The 25,746-nt window shown below is 43.8% G+C and overlaps 1 protein-coding gene across 1 annotated transcript; it reads left to right on the forward strand.

The window, feature by feature from the left end:
* hibch (3-hydroxyisobutyryl-CoA hydrolase) lies at positions 1-24,871 on the forward strand. The gene is made up of 14 exons (XM_014984497.2): positions 1-137; positions 645-687; positions 1,736-1,867; positions 2,826-2,910; positions 2,988-3,068; positions 3,197-3,249; positions 5,600-5,678; positions 21,481-21,626; positions 22,672-22,758; positions 22,875-22,933; positions 23,030-23,111; positions 23,495-23,614; positions 23,744-23,777; positions 24,456-24,871. The coding sequence occupies exons 1-14, from the start codon at positions 106-108 to the stop codon at positions 24,569-24,571; spliced, it is 1,149 nt and encodes a 382-aa protein (XP_014839983.2). The 5' UTR covers positions 1-105; the 3' UTR covers positions 24,572-24,871.
* Positions 24,872-25,746: the final 875 nt, after the last annotated feature.

Raw genomic sequence — 25,746 nt, forward strand, 5'->3', positions numbered from 1 at the left:
TTTCGCTCTAACAGGAAGTAAACAGAGGAACCGGGAGCTCTGCGGCGGTGCAGCTTCTGGCCACCCAGAGTTGATCAGATCATCTTAATTATAATATTAATAATAATGCCACTAACGGTTCTGACTTCTGCCTGCAGGTATGTGTTGTCACCGGAAGCTGGTGTAGCTGTACAGGAAGTGGAGTTGCTGTAGTTGTTAGTCGAGACATTTTTGCTTGTAACAACAGAGAAACTGTTGTTTTAAAAGTTTAATGTGTAGACCGTGTCTGTTAGAGTCATCGCAGAGCTGGCAAAACAGCCAGTGAAAGTTATTCAAAACGTCATTCTCCTAAACTGACTCTGAACTAACCGCCTCAAACCCCTTCTCGCCTTCTAATGACATTTTTAACACCAAAGCTAACATGCTGTTCACTAGCCCTAATATCACCACCAGGCGTCAATGCAGGAAGATAATTAGAGGTCATAATGTTCTGGCTGATCACTGAGTGTAACGGGTAATAAAGTTAACCAGTTTATTTCAGGACCAGGTTCAAGGTTAGGTTAGAATCACAGTTAGGCCTGTTGGCGCCGCCTGGCGGTGTAATAAAATAAAACAACACTAAGTACTATTCATGTTCAGCTTGTTTATCATTAATTGTCTTTTAGACTGAAGCCGCTTTGCAGACTGCAGCGAATCCAGGCTCACATGGTGAGTATCAGCTGACGATGCACCGATTGACCTTTACTGACCGGCACCGATTACCAGATTTCTGTAAGGTTTTGATTGTCAAGGTTCTCATTTGTTCAAACCTTAATTCACCATTTAAATTTAACAATAACCCAACTGCTGGGTGGAGGATGACATCTGCAGACCAGACACGTTCTGGACACAAACTGTTTAGACATTTACACACAATTCAGACAAACCATTAACCTCCAGAGTACCTGGAGAGAACACACACATCCACAGGGAGAACAAACTCCATGCAGAAAGACCCCAGGATGGGATTTAAACCCACAACCTTTTTGCTGCAATGCAGCTACCACCTACCAACCTACTTATTGTTACCTTATCTTTATTTTTATTAATTTATAATAACTGGTCAAAATTAAATTATGTAAGATAAATAATTATAGAAAAAAGAAAATAATCAAATTAATAAAAAATTTTTTTTTAAATAGGCATAAAAAATAAATAAAATGACAGATTAAAATAAAAAATAGGAATAAAAATAAGTGGGATACAAATAATAAACAGTAAATATAAGAACTAGTCATAAATCTAAAATGATTTAAGGAGGCCCAGTCAGTTGAGCTGCAGCGACCCGTCACACTGAGCAAAGCATGTGGCGACAGCAGAGAACAACAACTTTCCTTTAACGGAAGAAAAAACCTCCATCTGGATCAGAACCAGTGGGAAACTGAAGACAGAAACAGAACAGAGAATTTCAGCGTCTGGAAGGTTTTAGTTTCCATCCAGATGGTGAAGTTCAGCTGATTAAAGCCACTGCTGCCTCTGGATGAAGCTCAGTTATATAGATATTATATTAATAAATCTGCTCTCCATCCATCACTGAGATTTATTTGACAGATTCACTTAAAGAGAAAAACATCTCAGTTAAACGTGTAAAAGAATCAGTTTAAACTTAAAGTTATGCAGCTATTGGACCTCAGTAATTTATGATAATTACTGAATTATTTCCTGTGTTTTGTTCATCAGTATCTGTTTAGCATTAAATGTTTCTGTTTTCCTCCAGATGTCGGGTCACGTGGAACCGGAGGTTCTGCTGGAGAAAGCGGGCCGGGCCGCAGTGATCACCATGAACCGACCCAAAGTCCTGAACGCGCTCAACCTGAGCATGATCCGGCGGATCCACCCGCAGCTGCAGGTGGGCGGAGCCGCTCTGCCGTCGACCCACAAACAGTTTATCCATCCCGCCGATCCAGAAGTTTACATACACCAATAAAAACACACGTCCATCTTTTTTACTCACTGAATTAAATCAGACAAAATTTATCCTGTTTTTGCTGAATTCCTGAAAACTTGGCAAAACTTTTTGTTTCTGTAGAGAAAAGCAAGAAAATCACAATTCCTAACCCTGGAAATTCTCAGAAATCGATTTCAGAGTGGGTTTAAGTTGTTCATCTTTTCTGCTCCTAGTTTTGAGTGAACTGCTTACTGCATTCTGCATCCACTCGCCACCGCAGGAGTTTTGATGAATCCTTTCATATTTTTTATTCAAGAAAAAGACAGACAGCCAAACTAACCTGATGCTGATGATTCAACATACAGACATTTACTCACAAACCTATTTTTGTTTAAATATAAACTGATGCAACCTGATGGAAGAGATGTAAATACATTTTATTTTTTGCACTGTATTTTTCTCTTGTCATTCATAATTTAAACAGAATCGTTAAAATGTTTGAACAGAAAAATTGAATCGAATCGTGACCCCAAAGATCAGAATCAAATCAAATGAACTATTCTCTAAGAAGCGACTTTCAGATGAACTAAGTGAAGTTAGCAGGTCGGGTTTAAAGTTTAGAAAACATCCATCAGTGCAGCCATGGAGAAAACTGAGATGTTTTATAGAAACCTGAAGGTGATGTTTGTAACGTTTAAACCGTTTATGTCCTGCAGCTCCAGACTCAAGGTAAAATAAAAGTTTATTTAATATCATGAGCAGCTTTCTGATTGGCTGATTCAGCTCCTGTTGCTGTCAGACTAATTTATTTACTTACTGTTATTTTGTTGTTTTGATCTCATTTGAACTGATAACAGATTCAGTTCTTTGTAATTAACTGATGGATGTTTATGATTTATTGAATTACTTTTGTTTCCAGAAATGGGAAAGTGACCCTGAGACGGACATGGTGATCATCAAAGCAGCAGGAGGCAAAGCGTTCTGTGCTGGAGGCGACATCAGAGGTGAAAGGTCAACCCCAGGGTCACTTCCTGCTCCTTCCTCAGGATTCTCCTTCATTGCTGTTTCTTTTCGTTCGCAGCCGTCACAGAAGCAGGGAAGGTCGGGGATTCCCTCGCGCAGGACTTTTTCCGGGAGGAGTACATGCTGAACCACGCCATCGGTTTGATTCAGTGCTTACATCCAGCTGCTGAGAGTTTCCATGTTTTGTCCCCTCAAAACCACAAGATTCAGAGTTTTATCGGGATTAAATGCGATTTGCTGCCTCTAAGAGGTTTTCTGTCTTTTCAGGTTCCTACAGGAAGCCGTATGTCGCCATTATTGATGGAATAACAATGGGAGGGGTGAGATTATCCTTCTATAATTCATCTTAGTTTAATTCATCCTGATTAGAATGATGGAGTATTACGGCTAAGAAAAAACAGTTTAATTACCAGAACAAAGTCACAAAAAATCATAATAATGCTACAATAAAGTTGTAATAATACTAGCATAAAGTCATGTTAATACCAGGATAGAATTGTAATACTAGACAAATGAAGTGGGGATTTAATTGAGACTCCTACACTAAAAATAATTTAAAAAAATTAAATGAGTTGAGCATCTTAAAGAAATTCTTCATTTTTTAACTCATAAACATCAAATTATCATCGGTAGCGAAACTTTGAAGCGATTGTGGAAATAACTGAATGTTTAGGAGAAAGAATCAAAGACTGAGGCCTCGCTCAGTTCACTCAAGATTTTTTCTCATTAAAACAACTTTGTTTTGTTTTTTTTAATTTTACAACTTTTTTCTGGTAATAAAAGTTAGTTTTAGTAATAAAAAACCTCTCAGTTTTTCATATCGGGCTTAAAATGTTTTATTTTTTATTAATGGGCTGCGATGATAAAACGGGCCAGCAGGTGTCAGTAGAGAGCTTTGTTCCTGTGTTACCTGGAAGCTGGCCTCTGATTGGAGGAAACCTGAGGTGACTGAACTGCTGCTGGGGCAGAACCGTTGACCCAAACGGGTTCCTGACTGTTAGAACTCGGACTTTGACTGGTCCGAAGCGGCAGCAGACATTGATACCTGCTGAATGTGACGAAGCTCTGGAAACATCCGCAGTGATCATGATGTTCAGTTCAGAGTTTCTGAGCCTGAGGTCGGCCCGTCGGTCACGTCAGCACAGAACCGACCAGGAGGATGACGCAGCGCTCCGCAGGGTGAAACGGACCGGTCCAAATATGGAAAGACTTCCTGTTCACAGATCAGATCCTGGACCAGGACCTGGATCAGATCCGGATCTGGGCCCTGTCAGAGCGGAGGCTGAGTCATCGGACCTATTCCCTCTGACGTAATGGGTCTGCTGTGAACTTTGACCTCTGGTCGCCACCGGCTGAGTGCTGCTGAGAGGAAACAGTTTCAGGCAGATGTCCCAGCTCCCTGGTTCTGGTTCTGCTCCAGGTTTCCAGCCTGCAGGTTGTAAATCAGAACCGGATGATTGTTTACATCAGGCGGACCAGACGCCTTATTTGGTGCCAGAATGTCCTGCTGCTGTTTGACTCCCAACTCCCTCCAGAAAACCTGGAACTGTTTTTATTTGCTTCAAATTATATTTCATAAAAACTTTTAAAATCATAGAGAAATCCCCAAAACAAACGAATCAGATCATTTTCAGATCTGGGATCAATACTCTGATTGATCTGAATCTCATTTGGATCAACGTGGATCTCATATATTTATATGGCGGTTGAACCTGTTTTGCTGGAGACACACTGGGATTGAAATTGGGTTACCATGGCAACCCTTGTGTCTCTTTTCAACTGTCCTTGATTTATTATTTGCACCTTTTGACAGAGATTTCGTTCCCATTTCCTTGAACATCACATTGTTGAATGAATCCTTGGTGATGTCAGGACATTTCACTGACTGAAGGAAATTTCTGTTTCTTTCCTCCAAATTAATCTGAAAACATTTACATTCTGAATAACATTTTATTTTATCTTCAAGAAATGGAAGCAACTGTACAAGTCAATCGAAAACTTTTAACGTAAATATCAAACTATGATGATAAGGAATGCACTGATATGTGGGCCGATAACCGATATTTACCAATAAATCATATAAATTTCTGTGCAGCCCATCGCTCCACTCATCCTTAGAAACACAAACAGGAAACAGATGGAAATAAATCGGTTATTAATATCAATCCAGGTTTAGTAATCAAACCGATGCGATATGTTACAAAATGATCCGATACTGACGATATATCTTGTTTTACCAAAGATAATTATTCTACAAATGTTCACAATTAGTAAATTTGTCTTAAAATGTGTAAATTGAAACATTTAAAACTTGTATAAACATAGTTTTTTATTGTTTTTTTTGCTGAGACTCAAATACAGTTTCATGTCAGGATTATCTCATGCATGAAGCCTCATGCTCTTGGTTGCCCCCTGCTGGACGGAGGTTAGCTTCATGTGTGCTCAGTTTGATTATGTCTGGGGCCGGCTTTGGGTTTCAGCCTGCCTGGTTCAGATGAGCTGAGGTTCAGATCCGGTTCAGTTCTCCTGCTGGAAGCTGCGGTTCTGGTTCTGTCACCATGGAAGCTTCTGTTTTTATGGTCTAGTCAAAGTTCGCTCTCCTTTTACTGGACTGATCTCTGAGCCTCTGGTCGGCTTTTCATTTTGATTCATTCTGTTTCCCTCCTGCAGGGCGTCGGTCTGTCGGTCCACGGACACTTTCGGGTCGCCACAGAGAAGACGCTGTTCGCCATGCCGGAGACCGCCATCGGTAAGACGCCGCCATTGGTCCTGGTCCTGGTTCTGGTCCTGGTCCTGGACCTGGTCCAGGTCCTGGTTCTGGTCCTGGTCCTGGACCTGGTCCAGGTCCTGGTCCTGGTCCTGGACCTGGTCCAGGTCCTGGTTCTGGTCCTGGACCTGGTCCAGGTCCTGGTTCTGGTCCTGGTTCTGGTCCTGGTTTTGGTCCTGGTCCTGGTTCTGGTTCAGGTCCTGGTCCTGGTTCTGGTCCTGGTCCTGGTTCTGGTCCTGGTCCTGGTTCTGGTTCAGGTCCTGGTCCAGGTCCAGGTCCTGGTCCTGGTCCTGGTTCTGGTTCAGGTCCTGGTCCAGGTCCTGGTCCTGGTCCTGGTTCAGGTCCTGGTCCTGGTTCTGGTCCTGGTTCTGGTCCTGGTCCTGGTCCTGGTCCAGGTCCTGGTTCTGGTCCTGGTCCTGGTTCTGGTTCAGGTCCTGGTCCTGGTTCTGGTTCTGGTCCTGGTCCTGGTCCTGGTTCTGGTCCTGGTCCTGGTTCAGGTCCTGGTTCTGGTTCTGGTTCTGGTCATGGTTCTGGTCCTGGTCCTGGTCCTGGTTCTGGTTCTGGTCCTGGTCCTGGTTCTGGTTCTGGTCCTGGTTCTGGTTCAAGTCCTGGTCCTGGTTCTGGTTCTTGTCCTGGTTCTGGTCCTGGTCCTGGTCCAGGTCCTGGTTCTGGTCCTGGTTCTGGTTCTGGTCCTGGTCCTGGTCCTGGTTCTGGTCCTGGTCCTGGTTCAGGTCCTGGTTCTGGTTCTGGTCATGGTTCTGGTCCTGGTCCTGGTCCTGGTTCTGGTTCTGGTCCTGGTCCTGGTTCTGGTTCTGGTCCTGGTTCTGGTTCAAGTCCTGGTCCTGGTTCTGGTTCTGGTCGTGGTTCTGGTCCTGGTTCTGGTCCTGGTCCTGGTTCTGGTCCTAGTTCTGGTCCTGGTCCTGGTCTTTTCCAGACGTTTTGACTTTCTGAGGTTTTACTGAGTTTCAGGTTTATGAGAATTAATCCAGATTATTTTCAGATTAAAGTTTTAATCTGTAGTAAAATAAACATTAATACAAAAATAATTGACAATAATTTTCTAATTATTTTGACTTTATTCTCATATTGTTACAAGTTTATTCTCATAATACGACTTTATTTCAGTTTCATTCTCATGTTATTCACTATTTCCACTTTATTCTTGTTTTATTGTGATTTTATTCTCTACTGTTTATTTATTCTTGTAATATTAAGGCTTTATTCCAATTTATTATATTTTTATGAATCTATTTCAACTATATTTTTCTGTTATTAGAATTTTATTCTTGTGCTGTTTCATATTACAGCTGTTGTTTTGCATTTTAAAGATTTTATTACTGTATTATGACGACTTTAGTGCAATATTTCTATGAATTTGTTCTCATAATTCCGAAGCTGAATATTCTGTCAGTCCGTTTCTGATCCTGCTTTGTCATCTCAGGGTTCAGCTGCTTGACAACTGAAACGAAATAAAACCTGCAGATCTGACAGAGTCCAGTCTGCCTACTGGTACCAGTACCGTCTCTCTGGCCTCCACTGGGAAGCCTGTGGTTCTGTGTTGTGGTGCGTTCAGGGAACGTTGGAGAGTTGGAAACAGATTTACAGCCTCAGTGAACAGAAAGCGTTCCTGGAATCGGGCGTGAAGGTTATGCTGACAGGAAGTGATGACGGGTCTGGTTGTTGAGAGGGATTTTCTCCAGGCCACCAGGAGGAAATGAGGCAGTGATTGATTTGTGCCGCCTGATGCTGCAGCGCACAGAGCCGCAGAAATGATGCAGCGCTGCAGGATCTGCTGCCGGTTCGCTCCGACCGCCACAGGCTGCCCCGCCTTCGCCTCGCACCGCTTCCTGGTCAGCTAGCAGACGGGCTGGGAGTTCATGCTGACATGGAACCAGGACTGACATGATTAATCGTGATTAATCAATTACTTAGATAATCGTCAAGTCATTTAGTAATCGATTAATTGTTAGCATACAGACTCTGCATGTCAATGTTTATGTTTTAGCTGCAGATGCATCGTTTTAAACAAATGATTAATCATTTGGGAATTTTAGGGAAGCCTATTTTCATTTTATTATTTAAAAAATGAATTAAATTATTTATTTATTTGCGTCTATTTGTAATTCTAATGTGTAAAAAAGGCATGAATAAAAAATCTCCAGAATATTTTTATCCGATTAATCGTCAGAATAGTTGATTACTAAAATAATCCTAAAAGACGGGGAGCTGAATTATTGATTAGTGAAAATCAAGACAATTACAGCTGGAAAATACATTTTATTAAAGTTATTTACTGAACCAGGTGAATCAGAACCAGGTGAATCACAACCAGGTGAACCAGAACCAGGTGAATCAGAACCAGGTGAATCAGAACCAAATGAATCAGAACCAGGTGAATCAGAACCAGGTGAATCACAACCAGGTGAACCAGAACCAGGTGAATCAGAACCAGGTGAATCAGAACCAAATGAATCAGAACCAGGTGAATCAGAACCAGGTGAACCAGAACCAGGTGAATCAGAACCAAATGAATCAGAACCAGGTGAATCAGAACCAGGTGAATCAGAACCAAATGAATCAGAACCAGGTGAATCAGAACCAGGTGAATCAGAACCAGGTGAACCAGAACCAAATGAATCAGAACCAGGTGAACCAGAACCAGGTGAATCAGAACCAGGTGAACCAGAACCAGGTGAATCAGAACCAGGTGAACCAGAACCAGGTGAATCAGAACCAAATGAATCAGAACCAGGTGAACCAGAACCAGGTGAATCAGAACCAGGTGAATCAGAACCAGCTGAATCAGAACCAGGTGAATCAGAACCAGGTGAATCAGAACCAAATGAACCAGAACCAGGTGAATCAGAACCAGGTGAACCAGAACCAGGTGAATCAGAACCAGGTGAACCAGAACCAAATGAGTCAGAACCAGGTGAACCAGAACCAGGTGAATCAGAACCAAATGAATCAGAACCAGGTGAACCAGAACCAGGTGAATCAGAACCAAATGAATCAGAACCAGGTGAACCAGAACCAGGTGAATCAGAACCAAATGAATCAGAACCAGGTGAACCAGAACCAGGTGAATCAGAACCAAATGAATCAGAACCAGGTGAATCAGAACCAGGTGAAGCAGAACCAAATGAATCAGAACCAGGTGAACCAGAACCAGGTGAATCAGAACCAGGTGAACCAGAACCAGGTGAACCAGAACCAAATGAATCAGAACCAGGTGAATCAGAACCAGGTGAACCAGAACCAGGTGAATCAGAACCAGGTGAACCAGAACCAAATGAATCAGAACCAGGTGAATCAGAACCAGGTGAATCAGAACCAAATGAATCAGAACCAAATGAATCAGAACCAGGTGAACCAGAACCAAATGAATCAGAACCAAATGAATCAGAACCAGGTGAACCAGAACCAGGTGAACCAGAACCAGGTGAATCAGAACCAAGTGAATCAGAACCAGGTGAACCAGAACCAGGTGAACCAGAACCAAATGAATCAGAACCAGGTGAACCAGAACCAGGTGAACCAGAACCAGGTGAATCAGAACCAAATGAACCAGAACCAGGTGAACCAGAACCAAATGAATCAGAACCAGGTGAATCAGAACCAGGTGAACCAGAACCAGGTGAATCAGAACCAAATGAACCAGAACCAGGTGAACCAGAACCAAATGAATCAGAACCAGATGAATCAGAACCAGGTGAATCAGAACCAGGTGAATCAGAACCAGGTGAACCAGAACCAAATGAATCAGAACCAGGTGAACCAGAACCAGGTGAATCAGAACCAGGTGAACCAGAACCAGGTGAATCAGAACCAAATGAATCAGAACCAGGTGAATCAGAACCAGGTGAAGTAGAACCAAATGAATCAGAACCAGGTGAACCAGAACCAGGTGAATCAGAACCAGGTGAACCAGAACCAGGTGAACCAGAACCAAATGAATCAGAACCAGGTGAATCAGAACCAGGTGAACCAGAACCAGGTGAATCAGAACCAGGTGAACCAGAACCAAATGAATCAGAACCAGGTGAATCAGAACCAGGTGAATCAGAACCAAATGAATCAGAACCAAATGAATCAGAACCAGGTGAACCAGAACCAAATGAATCAGAACCAAATGAATCAGAACCAGGTGAACCAGAACCAGGTGAACCAGAACCAGGTGAATCAGAACCAAGTGAATCAGAACCAGGTGAACCAGAACCAGGTGAACCAGAACCAAATGAATCAGAACCAGGTGAACCAGAACCAGGTGAACCAGAACCAGGTGAATCAGAACCAAATGAACCAGAACCAGGTGAACCAGAACCAAATGAATCAGAACCAGGTGAATCAGAACCAGGTGAACCAGAACCAGGTGAATCAGAACCAAATGAACCAGAACCAGGTGAACCAGAACCAAATGAATCAGAACCAGATGAATCAGAACCAGGTGAATCAGAACCAGGTGAATCAGAACCAGGTGAATCAGAACCAAGTGAATCAGAACCAGGTGAACCAGAACCAGGTGAATCAGAACCAGGTGAATCAGAACCAGGTGAACCAGAACCAAATGAATCAGAACCAGGTGAACCAGAACCAGGCGAACCAGAACCAAATGAATCAGAACCAGGTGAATCAGAACCAAATGAATCAGAACCAGGTGAATCAGAACCAGGTGAACCAGAACCAAATGAATCAGAACCAAATGAATCAGAACCAGATGAATCAGAACCAGGTGAATCAGAACCAAATGAATCAGAACCAAATGAATCAGAACCAGGTGAACCAGAACCAGGTGAATCAGAACCAAATGAATCAGAACCAGGTGAACCAGAACCAGGTGAATCAGAACCAAATGAATCAGAACCAGGTGAACCAGAACCAGGTGAATCAGAACCAGGTGAACCAGAATAAGGTGAATCAGAACCAAATGAATCAGAACCAAATGAATCAGAACCAGGTGAACCAGAACCAGGTGAATCAGAACCAAATGAATCAGAACCAGGTGAACCAGAACCAGGTGAATCAGAACCAGGTGAATCAGAACCAAATGAATCAGAACCAGGTGAATCAGAACCAAATGAATCAGAACCAAATGAATCAGAACCAGGTGAACCAGAACCAGGTGAATCAGAACCAAATGAATCAGAACCAGATGAATCAGAACCAGGTGAATCAGAACCAAATGAATCAGAACCAAATGAATCAGAACCAGGTGAACCAGAACCAGGTGAATCAGAACCAGCTGAATCAGAACCAGGTGAATCAGAACCAGGTGAATCAGAACCAAATGAACCAGAACCAGGTGAATCAGAACCAGGTGAACCAGAACCAGGTGAATCAGAACCAGGTGAACCAGAACCAAATGAGTCAGAACCAGGTGAACCAGAACCAGGTGAATCAGAACCAAATGAATCAGAACCAGGTGAACCAGAACCAGGTGAATCAGAACCAAATGAATCAGAACCAGGTGAACCAGAACCAGGTGAATCAGAACCAGGTGAACCAGAACCAGGTGAACCAGAACCAAATGAATCAGAACCAGGTGAACCAGAACCAGGTGAATCAGAACCAGGTGAACCAGAACCAGGTGAACCAGAACCAAATGAATTAGAACCAGGTGAACCAGAACCAGGTGAACCAGAACCAGGTGAACCAGAACCAAATGAATCAGAACCAGGTGAATCAGAACCAGGTGAACCAGAACCAGGTGAATCAGAACCAGGTGAACCAGAACCAAATGAATCAGAACCAGGTGAATCAGAACCAGGTGAATCAGAACCAAATGAATCAGAACCAAATGAATCAGAACCAGGTGAACCAGAACCAAATGAATCAGAACCAAATGAATCAGAACCAGGTGAACCAGAACCAGGTGAACCAGAACCAGGTGAATCAGAACCAAGTGAATCAGAACCAGGTGAACCAGAACCAGGTGAACCAGAACCAAATGAATCAGAACCAGGTGAACCAGAACCAGGTGAACCAGAACCAGGTGAATCAGAACCAAATGAACCAGAACCAGGTGAACCAGAACCAAATGAATCAGAACCAGGTGAATCAGAACCAGGTGAACCAGAACCAGGTGAATCAGAACCAAATGAACCAGAACCAGGTGAACCAGAACCAAATGAATCAGAACCAGATGAATCAGAACCAGGTGAATCAGAACCAAGTGAATCAGAACCAGGTGAATCAGAACCAGGTGAATCAGAACCAGGTGAATCAGAACCAAGTGAATCAGAACCAGGTGAACCAGAACCAGGTGAATCAGAACCAGGTGAATCAGAACCAGGTGAACCAGAACCAAATGAATCAGAACCAGGTGAACCAGAACCAGGCGAACCAGAACCAAATGAATCAGAACCAGGTGAATCAGAACCAAATGAATCAGAACCAGGTGAATCAGAACCAGGTGAACCAGAACCAAATGAATCAGAACCAAATGAATCAGAACCAGATGAATCAGAACCAGGTGAATCAGAACCAAATGAATCAGAACCAAATGAATCAGAACCAGGTGAACCAGAACCAGGTGAATCAGAACCAAATGAATCAGAACCAGGTGAACCAGAACCAGGTGAATCAGAACCAAATGAATCAGAACCAGGTGAACCAGAACCAGGTGAATCAGAACCAGGTGAACCAGAACAAGGTGAATCAGAACCAAATGAATCAGAACCAAATGAATCAGAACCAGGTGAACCAGAACCAGGTGAATCAGAACCAAATGAATCAGAACCAGGTGAACCAGAACCAGGTGAATCAGAACCAGGTGAATCAGAACCAAATGAATCAGAACCAGGTGAATCAGAACCAAATGAATCAGAACCAAATGAATCAGAACCAGGTGAACCAGAACCAAATGAATCAGAACCAAATGAATCAGAACCAGGTGAACCAGAACCAGGTGAATCAGAACCAGCTGAATCAGAACCAGGTGAATCAGAACCAGGTGAATCAGAACCAAATGAACCAGAACCAGGTGAATCAGAACCAGGTGAACCAGAACCAGGTGAATCAGAACCAGGTGAACCAGAACCAAATTAGTCAGAACCAGGTGAACCAGAACCAGGTGAATCAGAACCAAATGAATCAGAACCAGGTGAACCAGAACCAGGTGAATCAGAACCAAATGAATCAGAACCAGGTGAACCAGAACCAGGTGAATCAGAACCAGGTGAACCAGAACCAGGTGAACCAGAACCAAATGAATCAGAACCAGGTGAACCAGAACCAGGTGAACCAGAACCAGGTGAACCAGAACCAAATGAATCAGAACCAGGTGAATCAGAACCAGGTGAACCAGAACCAGGTGAATCAGAACCAGGTGAACCAGAACCAAATGAATCAGAACCAGGTGAATCAGAACCAGGTGAATCAGAACCAAATGAATCAGAACCAAATGAATCAGAACCAGGTGAACCAGAACCAAATGAATCAGAACCAAATGAATCAGAACCAGGTGAACCAGAACCAGGTGAACCAGAACCAGGTGAATCAGAACCAAGTGAATCAGAACCAGGTGAACCAGAACCAGGTGAACCAGAACCAAATGAATCAGAACCAGGTGAACCAGAACCAGGTGAACCAGAACCAGGTGAATCAGAACCAAATGAACCAGAACCAGGTGAACCAGAACCAAATGAATCAGAACCAGGTGAATCAGAACCAGGTGAACCAGAACCAGGTGAATCAGAACCAAATGAACCAGAACCAGGTGAACCAGAACCAAATGAATCAGAACCAGATGAATCAGAACCAAATGAATCAGAACCAAGTGAATCAGAACCAGGTGAATCAGAACCAGGTGAATCAGAACCAAGTGAATCAGAACCAGGTGAACCACAACCAGGTGAATCAGAACCAGGTGAATCAGAACCAGGTGAACCAGAACCAAATGAATCAGAACCAGGTGAACCAGAACCAGGCGAACCAGAACCAAATGAATCAGAACCAGGTGAATCAGAACCAAATGAATCAGAACCAGGTGAATCAGAACCAGGTGAACCAGAACCAAATGAATCAGAACCAAATGAATCAGAACCAGGTGAACCAGAACCAGGTGAATCAGAACCAGGTGAACCAGAACCAGGTGAATCAGAACCAAATGAATCAGAACCAAATGAATCAGAACCAGGTGAACCAGAACCAGGTGAATCAGAACCAAATGAATCAGAACCAGGTGAACCAGAACCAGGTGAATCAGAACCAGGTGAATCAGAACCAAATGAATCAGAACCAGGTGAATCAGAACCAAATGAATCAGAACCAAATGAATCAGAACCAGGTGAACCAGAACCAAGTGAATCCAGAACCAGGTGAACCAGAACCAGGTGAATCAGAACCAGGTGAACCAGAAACAGGTGAATCAGAACCAGGTGAATCAGAACCAAATGAATCAGAACCAAATGAATCAGAACCAGGTGAATCAGAACCAAATGAATCAGAACCAGGTAAATCAGAACCAAATGAATCAGAACCAGGTGAATCAGAACCAGGTGAATCAGAACCAAATGAATCAGAACCAGGTGAATCAGAAACAAATGAATCAGAACCAGATGAATGAGAACCAGGTGAATCAGAACCAAATGAATCAGAACCAGGTGAATCAGAACCAAATGAATCAGAACCAGGTGAATCAGAACCAAATGAATCAGAACCAGGTGAATCAGAACCAGGTGAATCAGAACCAAGTGAATCAGAACCAGGTGAATCAGAACCAGGTGAACCAGAACCAGGTGAATCAGAACCAGGTGAATCAGAACCAAATGAACCAGAACCAGGTGAATCAGAACCAGGTGAACCAGAACCAGGTGAATCAGAACCAGGTGAATCAGAACCAGGTGAACCAGAACCAAATGAATCAGAACCAGGTGAACCAGAACCAGGTGAATCAGAACCAAATGAATCAGAACCAGGTGAACCAGAACCAGGTGAATCAGAACCAGGTGAACCAGAACCAGGTGAACCAGAACCAAATGAATCAGAACCAGGTGAACCAGAACCAGGTGAATCAGAACCAAATGAATCAGAACCAGGTGAATCAGAACCAGGTGAATCAGAACCAGGTGAACCAGAACCAGGTGAACCAGAACCAAATGAATCAGAACCAGGTGAATCAGAACCAGGTGAACCAGAACCAGGTGAATCAGAACCAGGTGAATCAGAACCAAATGAACCAGAACCAGGTGAACCAGAACCAGGTGAACCAGAACCAAATGAATCAGAACCAGGTGAACCAGAACCAGGTGAACCAGAACCAGGTGAACCAGAACCAAATGAATCAGAACCAGGTGAATCAGAACCAGGTGAACCAGAACCAGGTGAATCAGAACCAGGTGAACCAGAACCAAATGAATCAGAACCAGGTGAATCAGAACCAGGTGAATCAGAACCAAATGAATCAGAACCAGGTGAACCAGAACCAAATGAATCAGAACCAAATGAATCAGAACCAGGTGAACCAGAACCAGGTGAACCAGAACCAGGTGAATCAGAACCAAGTGAATCAGAACCAGGTGAACCAGAACCAGGTGAACCAGAACCAAATGAATCAGAACCAGGTGAACCAGAACCAGGTGAACCAGAACCAGGTGAATCAGAACCAAATGAACCAGAACCAGGTGAACCAGAACCAAATGAATCAGAACCAGGTGAATCAGAACCAGGTGAACCAGAACCAGGTGAATCAGAACCAAATGAACCAGAACCAGGTGAACCAGAACCAAATGAATCAGAACCAGATGAATCAGAACCAAATGAATCAGAACCAAGTGAATCAGAACCAGGTGAATCAGAACCAGGTGAATCAGAACCAAGTGAATCAGAACCAGGTGAACCACAACCAGGTGAATCAGAACCAGGTGAATCAGAACCAGGTGAACCAGAACCAAATGAATCAGAACCAGGTGAACCAGAACCAGGCGAACCAGAACCAAATGAATCAGAACCAGGTGAATCAGAACCAAATGAATCAGAACCAGGTGAATCAGAACCAGGTGAACCAGAACCAAATGAATCAGAACCAAATGAATCAGAACCAGGTGAACCAGAACCAGGTGAATCAGAACCAGGTGAACCAGAACCAGGTGAATCAGAACCAAATGAATCAGAACCAAATGAATCAGAACCAGGTGAACCAGAACCAGGTGAATCAGAACCAAATGAATCAGAACCAGGTGAACCAGAACCAGGTGAATCAGAACCAGGTGAATCAGAACCAAATGAATCAGAACCAGGTGAATCAGAACCAAATGAATCAGAACCAAATGAATCAGAACCAGGTGAACCAGAACCAGGTGAATCCAGAACCAGGTGAACCAGAACCAGGTGAATCAGAACCAGGTGAACCAGAAACAGGTGAATCAGAACCAGGTGAATCAGAACCAAATGAATCAGAACCAAATGAATCAGAACCAGGTGAATCAGAACCAAATGAATCAGAACCAGGTAAATCAGAACCAAATGAATCAGAACCAGGTGAATCAGAACCAGGTGAATCAGAACCAAATGAATCAGAACCAGGTGAATCAGAAACAAATGAATCAGAACCAGATGAATGAGAACCAGGTGAATCAGAACCAAATGAATCAGAACCAGGTGAATCAGAACCAAATGAATCAGAACCAGGTGAATCAGAACCAAATGAATCAGAACCAGGTGAATCAGAACCAGGTGAATCAGAACCAAGTGAATCAGAACCAGGTGAATCAGAACCAGGTGAACCAGAACCAGGTGAATCAGAACCAGGTGAATCAGAACCAAATGAACCAGAACCAGGTGAATCAGAACCAGGTGAACCAGAACCAGGTGAATCAGAACCAGGTGAATCAGAACCAGGTGAACCAGAACCAAATGAATCAGAACCAGGTGAACCAGAACCAGGTGAATCAGAACCAAATGAATCAGAACCAGGTGAACCAGAACCAGGTGAATCAGAACCAGGTGAACCAGAACCAGGTGAACCAGAACCAAATGAATCAGAACCAGGTGAACCAGAACCAGGTGAATCAGAACCAAATGAATCAGAACCAGGTGAATCAGAACCAGGTGAATCAGAACCAGGTGAACCAGAACCAGGTGAACCAGAACCAAATGAATCAGAACCAGGTGAATCAGAACCAGGTGAACCAGAACCAGGTGAATCAGAACCAGGTGAATCAGAACCAAATGAACCAGAACCAGGTGAATCAGAACCAAATGAATCAGAACCAAATGAATCAGAACCAGGTGAACCAGAACCAAATGAATCAGAACCAGGTGAACCAGAACCAGGTGAATCAGAACCAGGTGAACCAGAACCAGGTGAACCAGAACCAAATGAATCAGAACCAGGTGAACCAGAACCAGGTGAATCAGAACCAAATGAACCAGAACCAGATGAATCAGAACCAGGTGAATCAGAACCAAGTGAATCAGAACCAGGTGAATCAGAACCAAGTGAATCAGAACCAGGTGAATCAGAACCAGGTGAACCAGAACCAGGTGAACCAGAACCAAATGAATCAGAATCAGGTGAATCAGAACCAGGTGAATCAGAACCAAATGATCCAGAACCAGGTGAATCAGAACCAGGTGAACCAGAACCAAATGAATCAGAACCAGGTGAACCAGAACCAGGTGAACCAGAACCAGGTGAACCAGAACCAAATGAATCAGAATCAGGTGAATCAGAACCAGGTGAATCAGAACCAAATGATCCAGAACCAGGTGAATCAGAACCAGGTGAACCAGAACCAAATGAATCAGAACCAGGTGAACCAGAACCAGGCGAACCAGAACCAAATGAATCAGAACCAGGTGAATCAGAACCAAATGAATCAGAACCAGGTGAATCAGAACCAGGTGAACCAGAACCAAATGAATCAGAACCAGGTGAATCAGAACCAGGTGAACCAGAACCAGGTGAATCAGAACCAAATGAATCAGAACCAAATGAATCAGAACCAAATGAATCAGAACCAGGTGAACCAGAACCAGGTGAATCAGAACCAAATGAATCAGAACCAAATGAATCAGAACCAAATGAATCAGAACCAGGTGAACCAGAACCAGGTGAATCAGAACCAGGTGAACCAGAACAAGGTGAATCAGAACCAAATGAATCAGAACCAGGTGAACCAGAACCAGGTGAATCAGAACCAAATGAATCAGAACCAGGTGAACCAGAACCAGGTGAATCAGAACCAGGTGAATCAGAACCAAATGAATCAGAACCAGGTGAATCAGAACCAAATGAATCAGAACCAAATGAATCAGAACCAGGTGAACCAGAACCAGGTGAATCAGAACCAAATGAATCAGAACCAGATGAATCAGAACCAGGTGAATCAGAACCAAATGAATCAGAACCAAATGAATCAGAACCAGGTGAACCAGAACAAGGTGAATCAGAACCAAATGTATCAGAACCAGGTGAATCAGAACCAGATGAATCAGAACCAGGTGAACCAGAACCAGGTGAATCAGAACCAAATGAATCAGAACCAGGTGAACCAGAACCAGGTGAACCAGAACCAGGTGAATCAGAACCAGGTGAATCAGAACCAAATGAATCAGAACCAGGTGAATCAGAACCAGGTGAATCAGAACCAAATGAATCAGAACCAGGTGAATCAGAACCAGATGAATCAGAACCAGGTGAATCAGAACCAGGCGAACCAGAACCAAATGAATCAGAACCAGGTAAATCAGAACCAGGTGAATCAGAACCAAATGAATCAGAACCAGGTGAATCAGAACCAAATGAATCAGAACCAGGTGAACCAGAACAAGGTGAATCAGAACCAAATGTATCAGAACCAGGTGAATCAGAACCAGATGAATCAGAACCAGGTGAACCAGAACCAGGTGAATCAGAACCAAATGAATCAGAACCAGGTGAACCAGAACCAGGTGAACCAGAACCAGGTGAATCAGAACCAGGTGAATCAGAACCAAATGAATCAGAACCAGGTGAATCAGAACCAGGTGAATCAGAACCAAATGAATCAGAACCAGGTGAATCAGAACCAGATGAATCAGAACCAGGTGAATCAGAACCAGGCGAACCAGAACCAAATGAATCAGAACCAGGTAAATCAGAACCAGGTGAATCAGAACCAAATGAATCAGAACCAGGTGAACCAGAACCAGGTGAACCAGAACCAAATGAATCAGAACCAGATGAATCAGAACCAGGTGAATCAGAACCAAATGAATCAGAACCAAATGAATCAGAACCAGGTGAACCAGAACCAGGTGAATCAGAACCAGGTGAATCAGAACCAAATGAATCAGAACCAGGTGAACCAGAACCAGGTGAATCAGAACCAGGTGAATCAGAACCAAATGAATCAGAACCAGGTGAACCAGAACCAGGTGAATCAGAACCAGGTGAACCAGAACCAGGTGAATCAGAACCAGGTGAACCAGAACCAGGTGAATCAGAACCAGGTGAATCAGAACCAAATGAATCAGAACCAGGTAAATCAGAACCAGGTGAATCAGAACCAGGTGAATCAGAACCAGGTGAATCAGAACCAAATGAATCAGAACCAGATGAATCAGAACCAGGTGAATCAGAACCAAATGAATCAGAACCAAATGAATCAGAACCAGGTGAATCAGAACCAAATGAATCAGAACCAGGTAAATCAGAACCAAATGAATCAGAACCAGGTGAATCAGAACCAGGTGAATCAGAACCAAGTGAATCAGAACCAAATGAATCAGAACCAGGTGAATCAGAACCAAATGAATCAGAACCAGGTGAACCAGAACCAGGTGAATCAGAACCAAATGAATCAGAACCAGGTGAATCAGAACCAAATGGATCAGAACCAGGTGAATCAGAACCAAATGAATCAGAACCAGGTGAATCAGAACCAAGTGAATCAGAACCAAATGAATCAGAACCAGGTGATTCAGAACCAAATGAATCAGAACCAGGTGAATCAGAACCAAATGAATCAGAACCAAATGAATCAGAACCAGGTGAATCAGAACCAAATGAATCAGAACCAGGTGAACCAGAACCAGGTGAATCAGAACCAAATGAATCAGAACCAGGTGAATCTCAAACTGCCAGTAGACGGGTTCTGGTCCTGGTTCTGGTTGAACAGATTTACAGACAAAGATGTTTTTTTATCTTAAATCTAAATGTTTATATTGTTTTACAGTTTTGCTTAATTATTCCTCTGAACTTTGATTCTGAATACTCCAACCAATGATTAATCGATTACTAAACTAGTTGCCCATTCTTCCGGTAATAAATTAATCGGTTCAGCTCTGATATATTTACAGGAACTTTTACGGTCAGTCAGTGATTTAATCTAGATTATAATCCCATTGGCAGCCCATGTTGTCTGGGACCTCAAGAAGATGACTTTAATCATCATGATGGAACGTTTCATGGTTTAAAGACCCAGGGCTTCTAAAGCCTTTATCTTGGTACCGGTACCGGACCGACTGGACCTCTTTAGAACCGCCCTGCAGCTAAATGTGGCTGAATGTCAAACATCTCAGTTGAACTTGTCGATGTTTTCAGGCTGTTGTCTTCAGTTTTTCTGATGTGGTTCCTGTGGATGAAGCAGTGTGAATCTGCTGCTGCTGGTTCAGACGATCTGATCCGTTGGTTCATGCGGTTTTTCCGTGATTACCCTGAAAGTCTCACCGCAGCGTCGCCAGACTAACAGACCAAACCTTTCAGGTTCTCTGTTCTGCTTTATTTACACTCGAATACGTTGCAAACTGTTGTGTAAACATCAACTCTTCCTGTAACCGGATTATCAGATTTATTCTGACCCCCTTCAGCATCCTGAACAAAAGCTATAATCTGACACATTTCTAATATTCCAGCCGTAAATCGGGTCAGCTCATCTAATCCATGCTGCTTCCTTTCATGTCCGCCGCTTTCTTCTCAACCAAAGGCTGTGAAAACCCAGAGACCAGGAGAAACTCCATCCTGTAAGGAGTACGAACCTAAACATCATAGACGAAAACATAACAGGAAGTAGAAACGACCACAAACTGCAAGCTCAGCAGGTTTTAGTTCCTTAAAGCAACAACAGAAATAAATAAATAAAATGTGTAATATAATCAGAGACCTCATTCAGAAACAACCCAGACATCCAGCTAAAAAAACAACCAACACATCCAGCTAATTAAGGAAAACAACCAATCAACATAAAAACATCCATCCAACCACAGGAAGTAGTCGGTGGCCCAACCACAGGAAGTAGTCGGTGGCCCAGCCACAGGAAGTAGTCGGTGGCCCAACCACAGGAAGTAGTCGGTGGCCCAGCCACAGGAAGTAGTCGGTGGCCCAGCCACAGGAAGTAGTCCGTGGCCCAGCCAAAGGAAGTAGTCCGTGGCCCAGCCACAGGAAGTAGTCGGTGGCCCAGCCACAGGAAGTAGTCGGTGGCCCAGCCACAGGAAGTAGTCCGTGGCCCAGCCACAGGAAGTAGTCCGTGGCCCAGCCACAGGAAGTAGTCGGTGGCCCAGCCACAGGAAGTAGTCCAGGAGACTCTGTGATTGGCTGCGTGGAGCCGCTGGACCGGAGGACCTCCTGTGCCTATCCGAGTCCGGCTAACATGACGAGTCTCAGATGATGAAAACTGTCTGACATCATGAAAGGCCCCTGCATGGATCCCTTTAATGATATTAACAGGAATCCACCACATAAACACACAGCTGGAGGTCAAGTGAACAGGAGAAACAGATAAATAACCCGCGATGTGTTTTATCATGAGGAGTCTGACATGACCTCAGAGTCACCTCAGCTGTGGTTGTTTTATTTTGACAGGGCTTTTCCCTGATGTGGGAGGCGGCTACTTCCTGCCGAGGCTGCGGGGGAAGCTGGGCCTGTTCCTCGCCTTGACGGGCTTCCGGCTCAAAGGACGGGACGTCCAGCGCGCCGGCGTCGCCACTCACTTCGTAGAGTCTAAGAAGGTGAAGCAGCTCCAGCTAGCGGAGACGCTAACGAGGGTTGAACGGGTCTGAGTCGGGCCGGCGCTCTGCGGTTTGGGCCAGATGTTGAGTCAGTGGGTGAATCAGGGTTTTTACTGTAGTGGTGCCAACTGGTTCTGACAGGCCCGGCGGCCAGGTGTGGGTCAGAGCAGCGGGCGGCAGAGGACAGAGCGTCCGCCGGATGGTTCTGCTGGGGCTCTGGATCAGAACCAAGCCTGTTAAAATGAATCACAGGACGAAGATCTGACTCCCCACTCTGTCACTTCATATTTACATCCCATAAGAACATTTTTATCCAGACTGAACGCTTCCTGTCTGAGCTCTGAATTAGCTTTCATTTGATAAATGTTGGGATAATAAGACAGAATGTTTTAGGTCATTTTTCAGTCCGGAAGCCATCTTGGAACCAGCTGGCTAAATGTTGGGGCACATGGTCCACCTGGACTCCCATTTGGACCCGGTACAGTTGGGATGGTACAAGAGCAGCGACTCTGGTGGCCATTAAGCCCAAACAGTTTCAGTCTCATCAGACCAGGACATTTCTGCAGAAATCAAGGTCTTTGTCTCTGAGGACTGAACACTGTGTTGGTGTAGCGCTTTAGAGTTAGCAGTGCTAATGTTTATGATTAGTGCTTTAGGGAGCTAAAGCACTGATGCTAATGCTAAAGCGCTACACCAGCTACACCGGTCTCCGTCCTGACCCGTTCCCAGGATGTTTGCACTTAGACATAGATTCTCCAAAACAGTTTAAAGTCACGGTAACGTTGGTGCAAACTTCTAAGTTTGACAAAAGTTTTAAAAAAATCAAATTTTCTTTAATCCTAACAGAGCAAAAACAGGAACGCTGTAATGCCGTGGATGTTGGCTTGTTTCTGTTTTCTGATGTTTATGTAAATATCTGGTTTCATCTGTATGTCGCCTGTGAAACACGTGATCAGATTGGGTTCTAATAAAAATCAATCAGTCAAATTGTATTTGTATAGCACATTTCAGCCTCAAGGCAGAAATGTGAAGTTTTGTTTGGTAGATTCCAGAGCTGGAGCAGCGGCTCGTTGGCCTGGAGTCTCCATCGGACTCAGACGTCTCCCGACTGCTGGAGTCCTTCCAGACGCAGGTCAGAGGGTTAAAGATGCTGCTATGCTGTTTTCACTCATTCATTTACTTCATGGATTTTTAAATGTTTTTTACCATCAGGCGGTTTTGTATCTAAAGACGTGGTTTTGTCCACAGAGTGATCTGGACTCTGACAAACCGTTCGTCTTGGACAAACATACATCCGATATTGACAGGTGAGTTTACAGTGTGATAACTGACATGTTGCATTGAACCAGTAGGTGAACTGGTGGAAACCCTCAGTGGTTGGTGTGAACTGGTTCTCCTCCCAGGCTGTTCGGCTCCAGCAGCGTGGAGGGAATCCTGCAGAACCTGAAGGCCGACGGCTCCGAGTTCGCTAAGAAGCAAGTTGAGGTTCGTCTTTAGGGCTGATTTACACTCAGAGGAGAGAAAGTGGCAGAAACCTGCTGCCAGAGGAGCTGCTGACCCCCTGCAGGTCGGCGCTGTGCAGCAGCGTCGGGCTGAACTGGGACCATGTTCAGCTCTAAAGTCCTGCTGGCATAATTACTAACCCAGTTTGGGGGTTAGGGTTAGGTTTGGGTATTTTTGTGTTCAGGTAAATAAAACCGTTTCTTATTCACAAAGACAACTCTGGACGTCTTCTGTGCCTGATTCCAGCAACATTAATAATCCAATATTATAATTTTTCTGTCGTTTTTACTGCATCAGAGTGTCTCTTCAGAACCGAGCCAGGACAATAACTGTGTTGGTTCTGGTTCTGATCACGGTTTGTCCAGATTCTGTCCAGAATGTCTCCCACGTCGCTGAAGGTCACCTTCAGGCAGCTGCAGGCCGGCGCCGCCATGAGCCTGCAGGACGTGCTGGTGATGGAGTACCGGCTGAGCCAGGCCTGCATGGTGAGAACCGGAGAGTTCTGCAGCGTTTTAAACTCAGTCTGGAGACGTGACGACTTCTCTGGCCCGGCCGCTGGATTGTTGTCGGTGTTAGTCAACTGTCGTCTGATTGGTTTGTTTCTGCCGTTCCAGAGAGGCCATGACTTCTACGAAGGCGTTCGGGCAGGTGAGTTAGCGCTGCGCTACGCTGAGCGCCAGCGGCTACGTCCCGCTGCTCTGTAGAGTCTGTAGGATGTTGAAGAACCCAGGACAGAACCTGGGGAACTCCGCAGATAAGATAGTAAGAGCAAATTAAATTGGTGCCAAAGGGTTGTAGTGTTTCTAGAGCAGATATAATTTTAAATGAATGTGGTGCTCTAGTGTTAGCTTTTGCTAAAAATTATGTTGATGTAAGCATTTAGGATTAGTTTCTGCTACATGTTTGAATAGCCACTTAGCATTAGCTTCTGCTAAATATTGTGTTTGTGTAGCACTTAGCATCAGCAGAGCTAATGTTTATGATTTGAGCTTTAGGGTTAGTTAGCGGCGCTAACCACTGGTTCTGGTCCAAAGAAATCCACTCCAGTTCAGTCCAGTTTATTTTTTATTACAGTTGAATTTACAGTAAATTATCATGTAATTCACAGTCCAGTTTAAACCCAGTTACAGATTTTCACCAGTTGGATCCGGTTTGTTCCAGTTCTGCTCGTTGTTCTCTTCGTTTCCATCAGATTCAGATTTCAGTCTAAAATCAGCCTGGAGGGTTGATCAGATCTCGCCCTCACGCTGCTCCTCGCCGCCGTTAAGCGATCTGCTGCTGGTCACGCGACCCGGTTAAATGTCAGGAATCTCTCTGCCTCTCCAGTTCTGATCGACAAAGACCAGAACCCGCGCTGGAGGCCGCCATCACTGGACCAGGTTTCTGACCGCTTCGTGGACGACTGCTTCGCCTCGCTGGGGGAGAAGGACCTGAGGTTCTGACCAACCCACCGCCGGGCCTCGTCTGAACCATCAGAACCAGACTCCTGGATCGGAGCAGCTCTCTGGAGCCGGCAGAGGAAGTGACCTCACCGCTGAGTGCTTTATGACATTTCCCCTGGGTGTTTGCTGATGCCACTCGGATCGCTCTCATCTGTTTCCTGGTTTCTCTCTCCAACACAAACATTCGTGATTTAGTTATTTTTTAATTATTAATAATGCAGCAACAGGGTTTACTAGTGACTGTAGAGAAATCAAATATAGTTTCATTAAACTGAAATCTGTTTTCTGGTTTATTTCTAATCAGCTAATTGTTCTGTGGTGAAACCACTTCCCCAAACATGGCGTCTCCATCTCTGCATTATTTATGAGTCAGAAAGCAATAAAAAAGTTTATTACATAGCCAACATTTTTTCAAGGTAAAAACAGGAAGTGATGTGTTTGCATGTCTTATTTTAAAGTTTAATTATTGTCTGCTGCTCACCGGATCCTGGAATGTGATCAAAATAACTGAAAATAAATCAAATAAAATCATAAACAGCTTAATTTATGCTATCAAAAACAGAAATATGCACCAGTCACAGCATTCCTGTCGCAGCAAACTAAAACTTTAGCATTAGCTTCAGCTGCTAACTTCTTGGTAACCATCCCCCTGCCCGACGTTGGTCCAGTTTCTCCAGACGTGAAGCTCTGGTCCGTCTGTCCAGATGGTTTCTCCAAGCTAAATATTTAGCTTAGACAGAGATCTGTTATCCCCAAACTAAACATTTAGTTTTCGTATTAGTTAGCAAGCTAAATATGTAATTTAGTTACTAAGTATTTAGTTTGGCTGTAAAATTAGTTTGTCATCTTAATATTTAGCTTGAGATTTATTAGCTGCAAGCTAAATATTTAGTTTTTTAAATCATTAGTTAGCAAGCAAAATGTTTGTTACTAAACATTTAGTTCTTGATCTAAATATTTAGCTTACTAAATATGTGTTAACAATCTAGATTTACTCTTTGAACCAAATTAGTTTGCTATCTGAATATTTAGCAAGCTAAGCTAAATATTGTTTGCTAGATATTAGTTATCCTAAATATTTCATTTAAAAGTATTTAGTTTGTTTTCCAGTCACAGCTGTCCTGATGCTCCGAGCCCCAAGCATCAGCCTTCTGCTGCCGTGCCTGGAGTTTGGC

Source organism: Poecilia mexicana, unplaced genomic scaffold (genome assembly GCF_051168715.1).
Source record: "Poecilia mexicana isolate PSO_F unplaced genomic scaffold, ASM5116871v1 scaffold_2, whole genome shotgun sequence".
In the NCBI taxonomy this organism is placed as follows: Eukaryota; Metazoa; Chordata; class Actinopteri; order Cyprinodontiformes; family Poeciliidae; genus Poecilia; species Poecilia mexicana.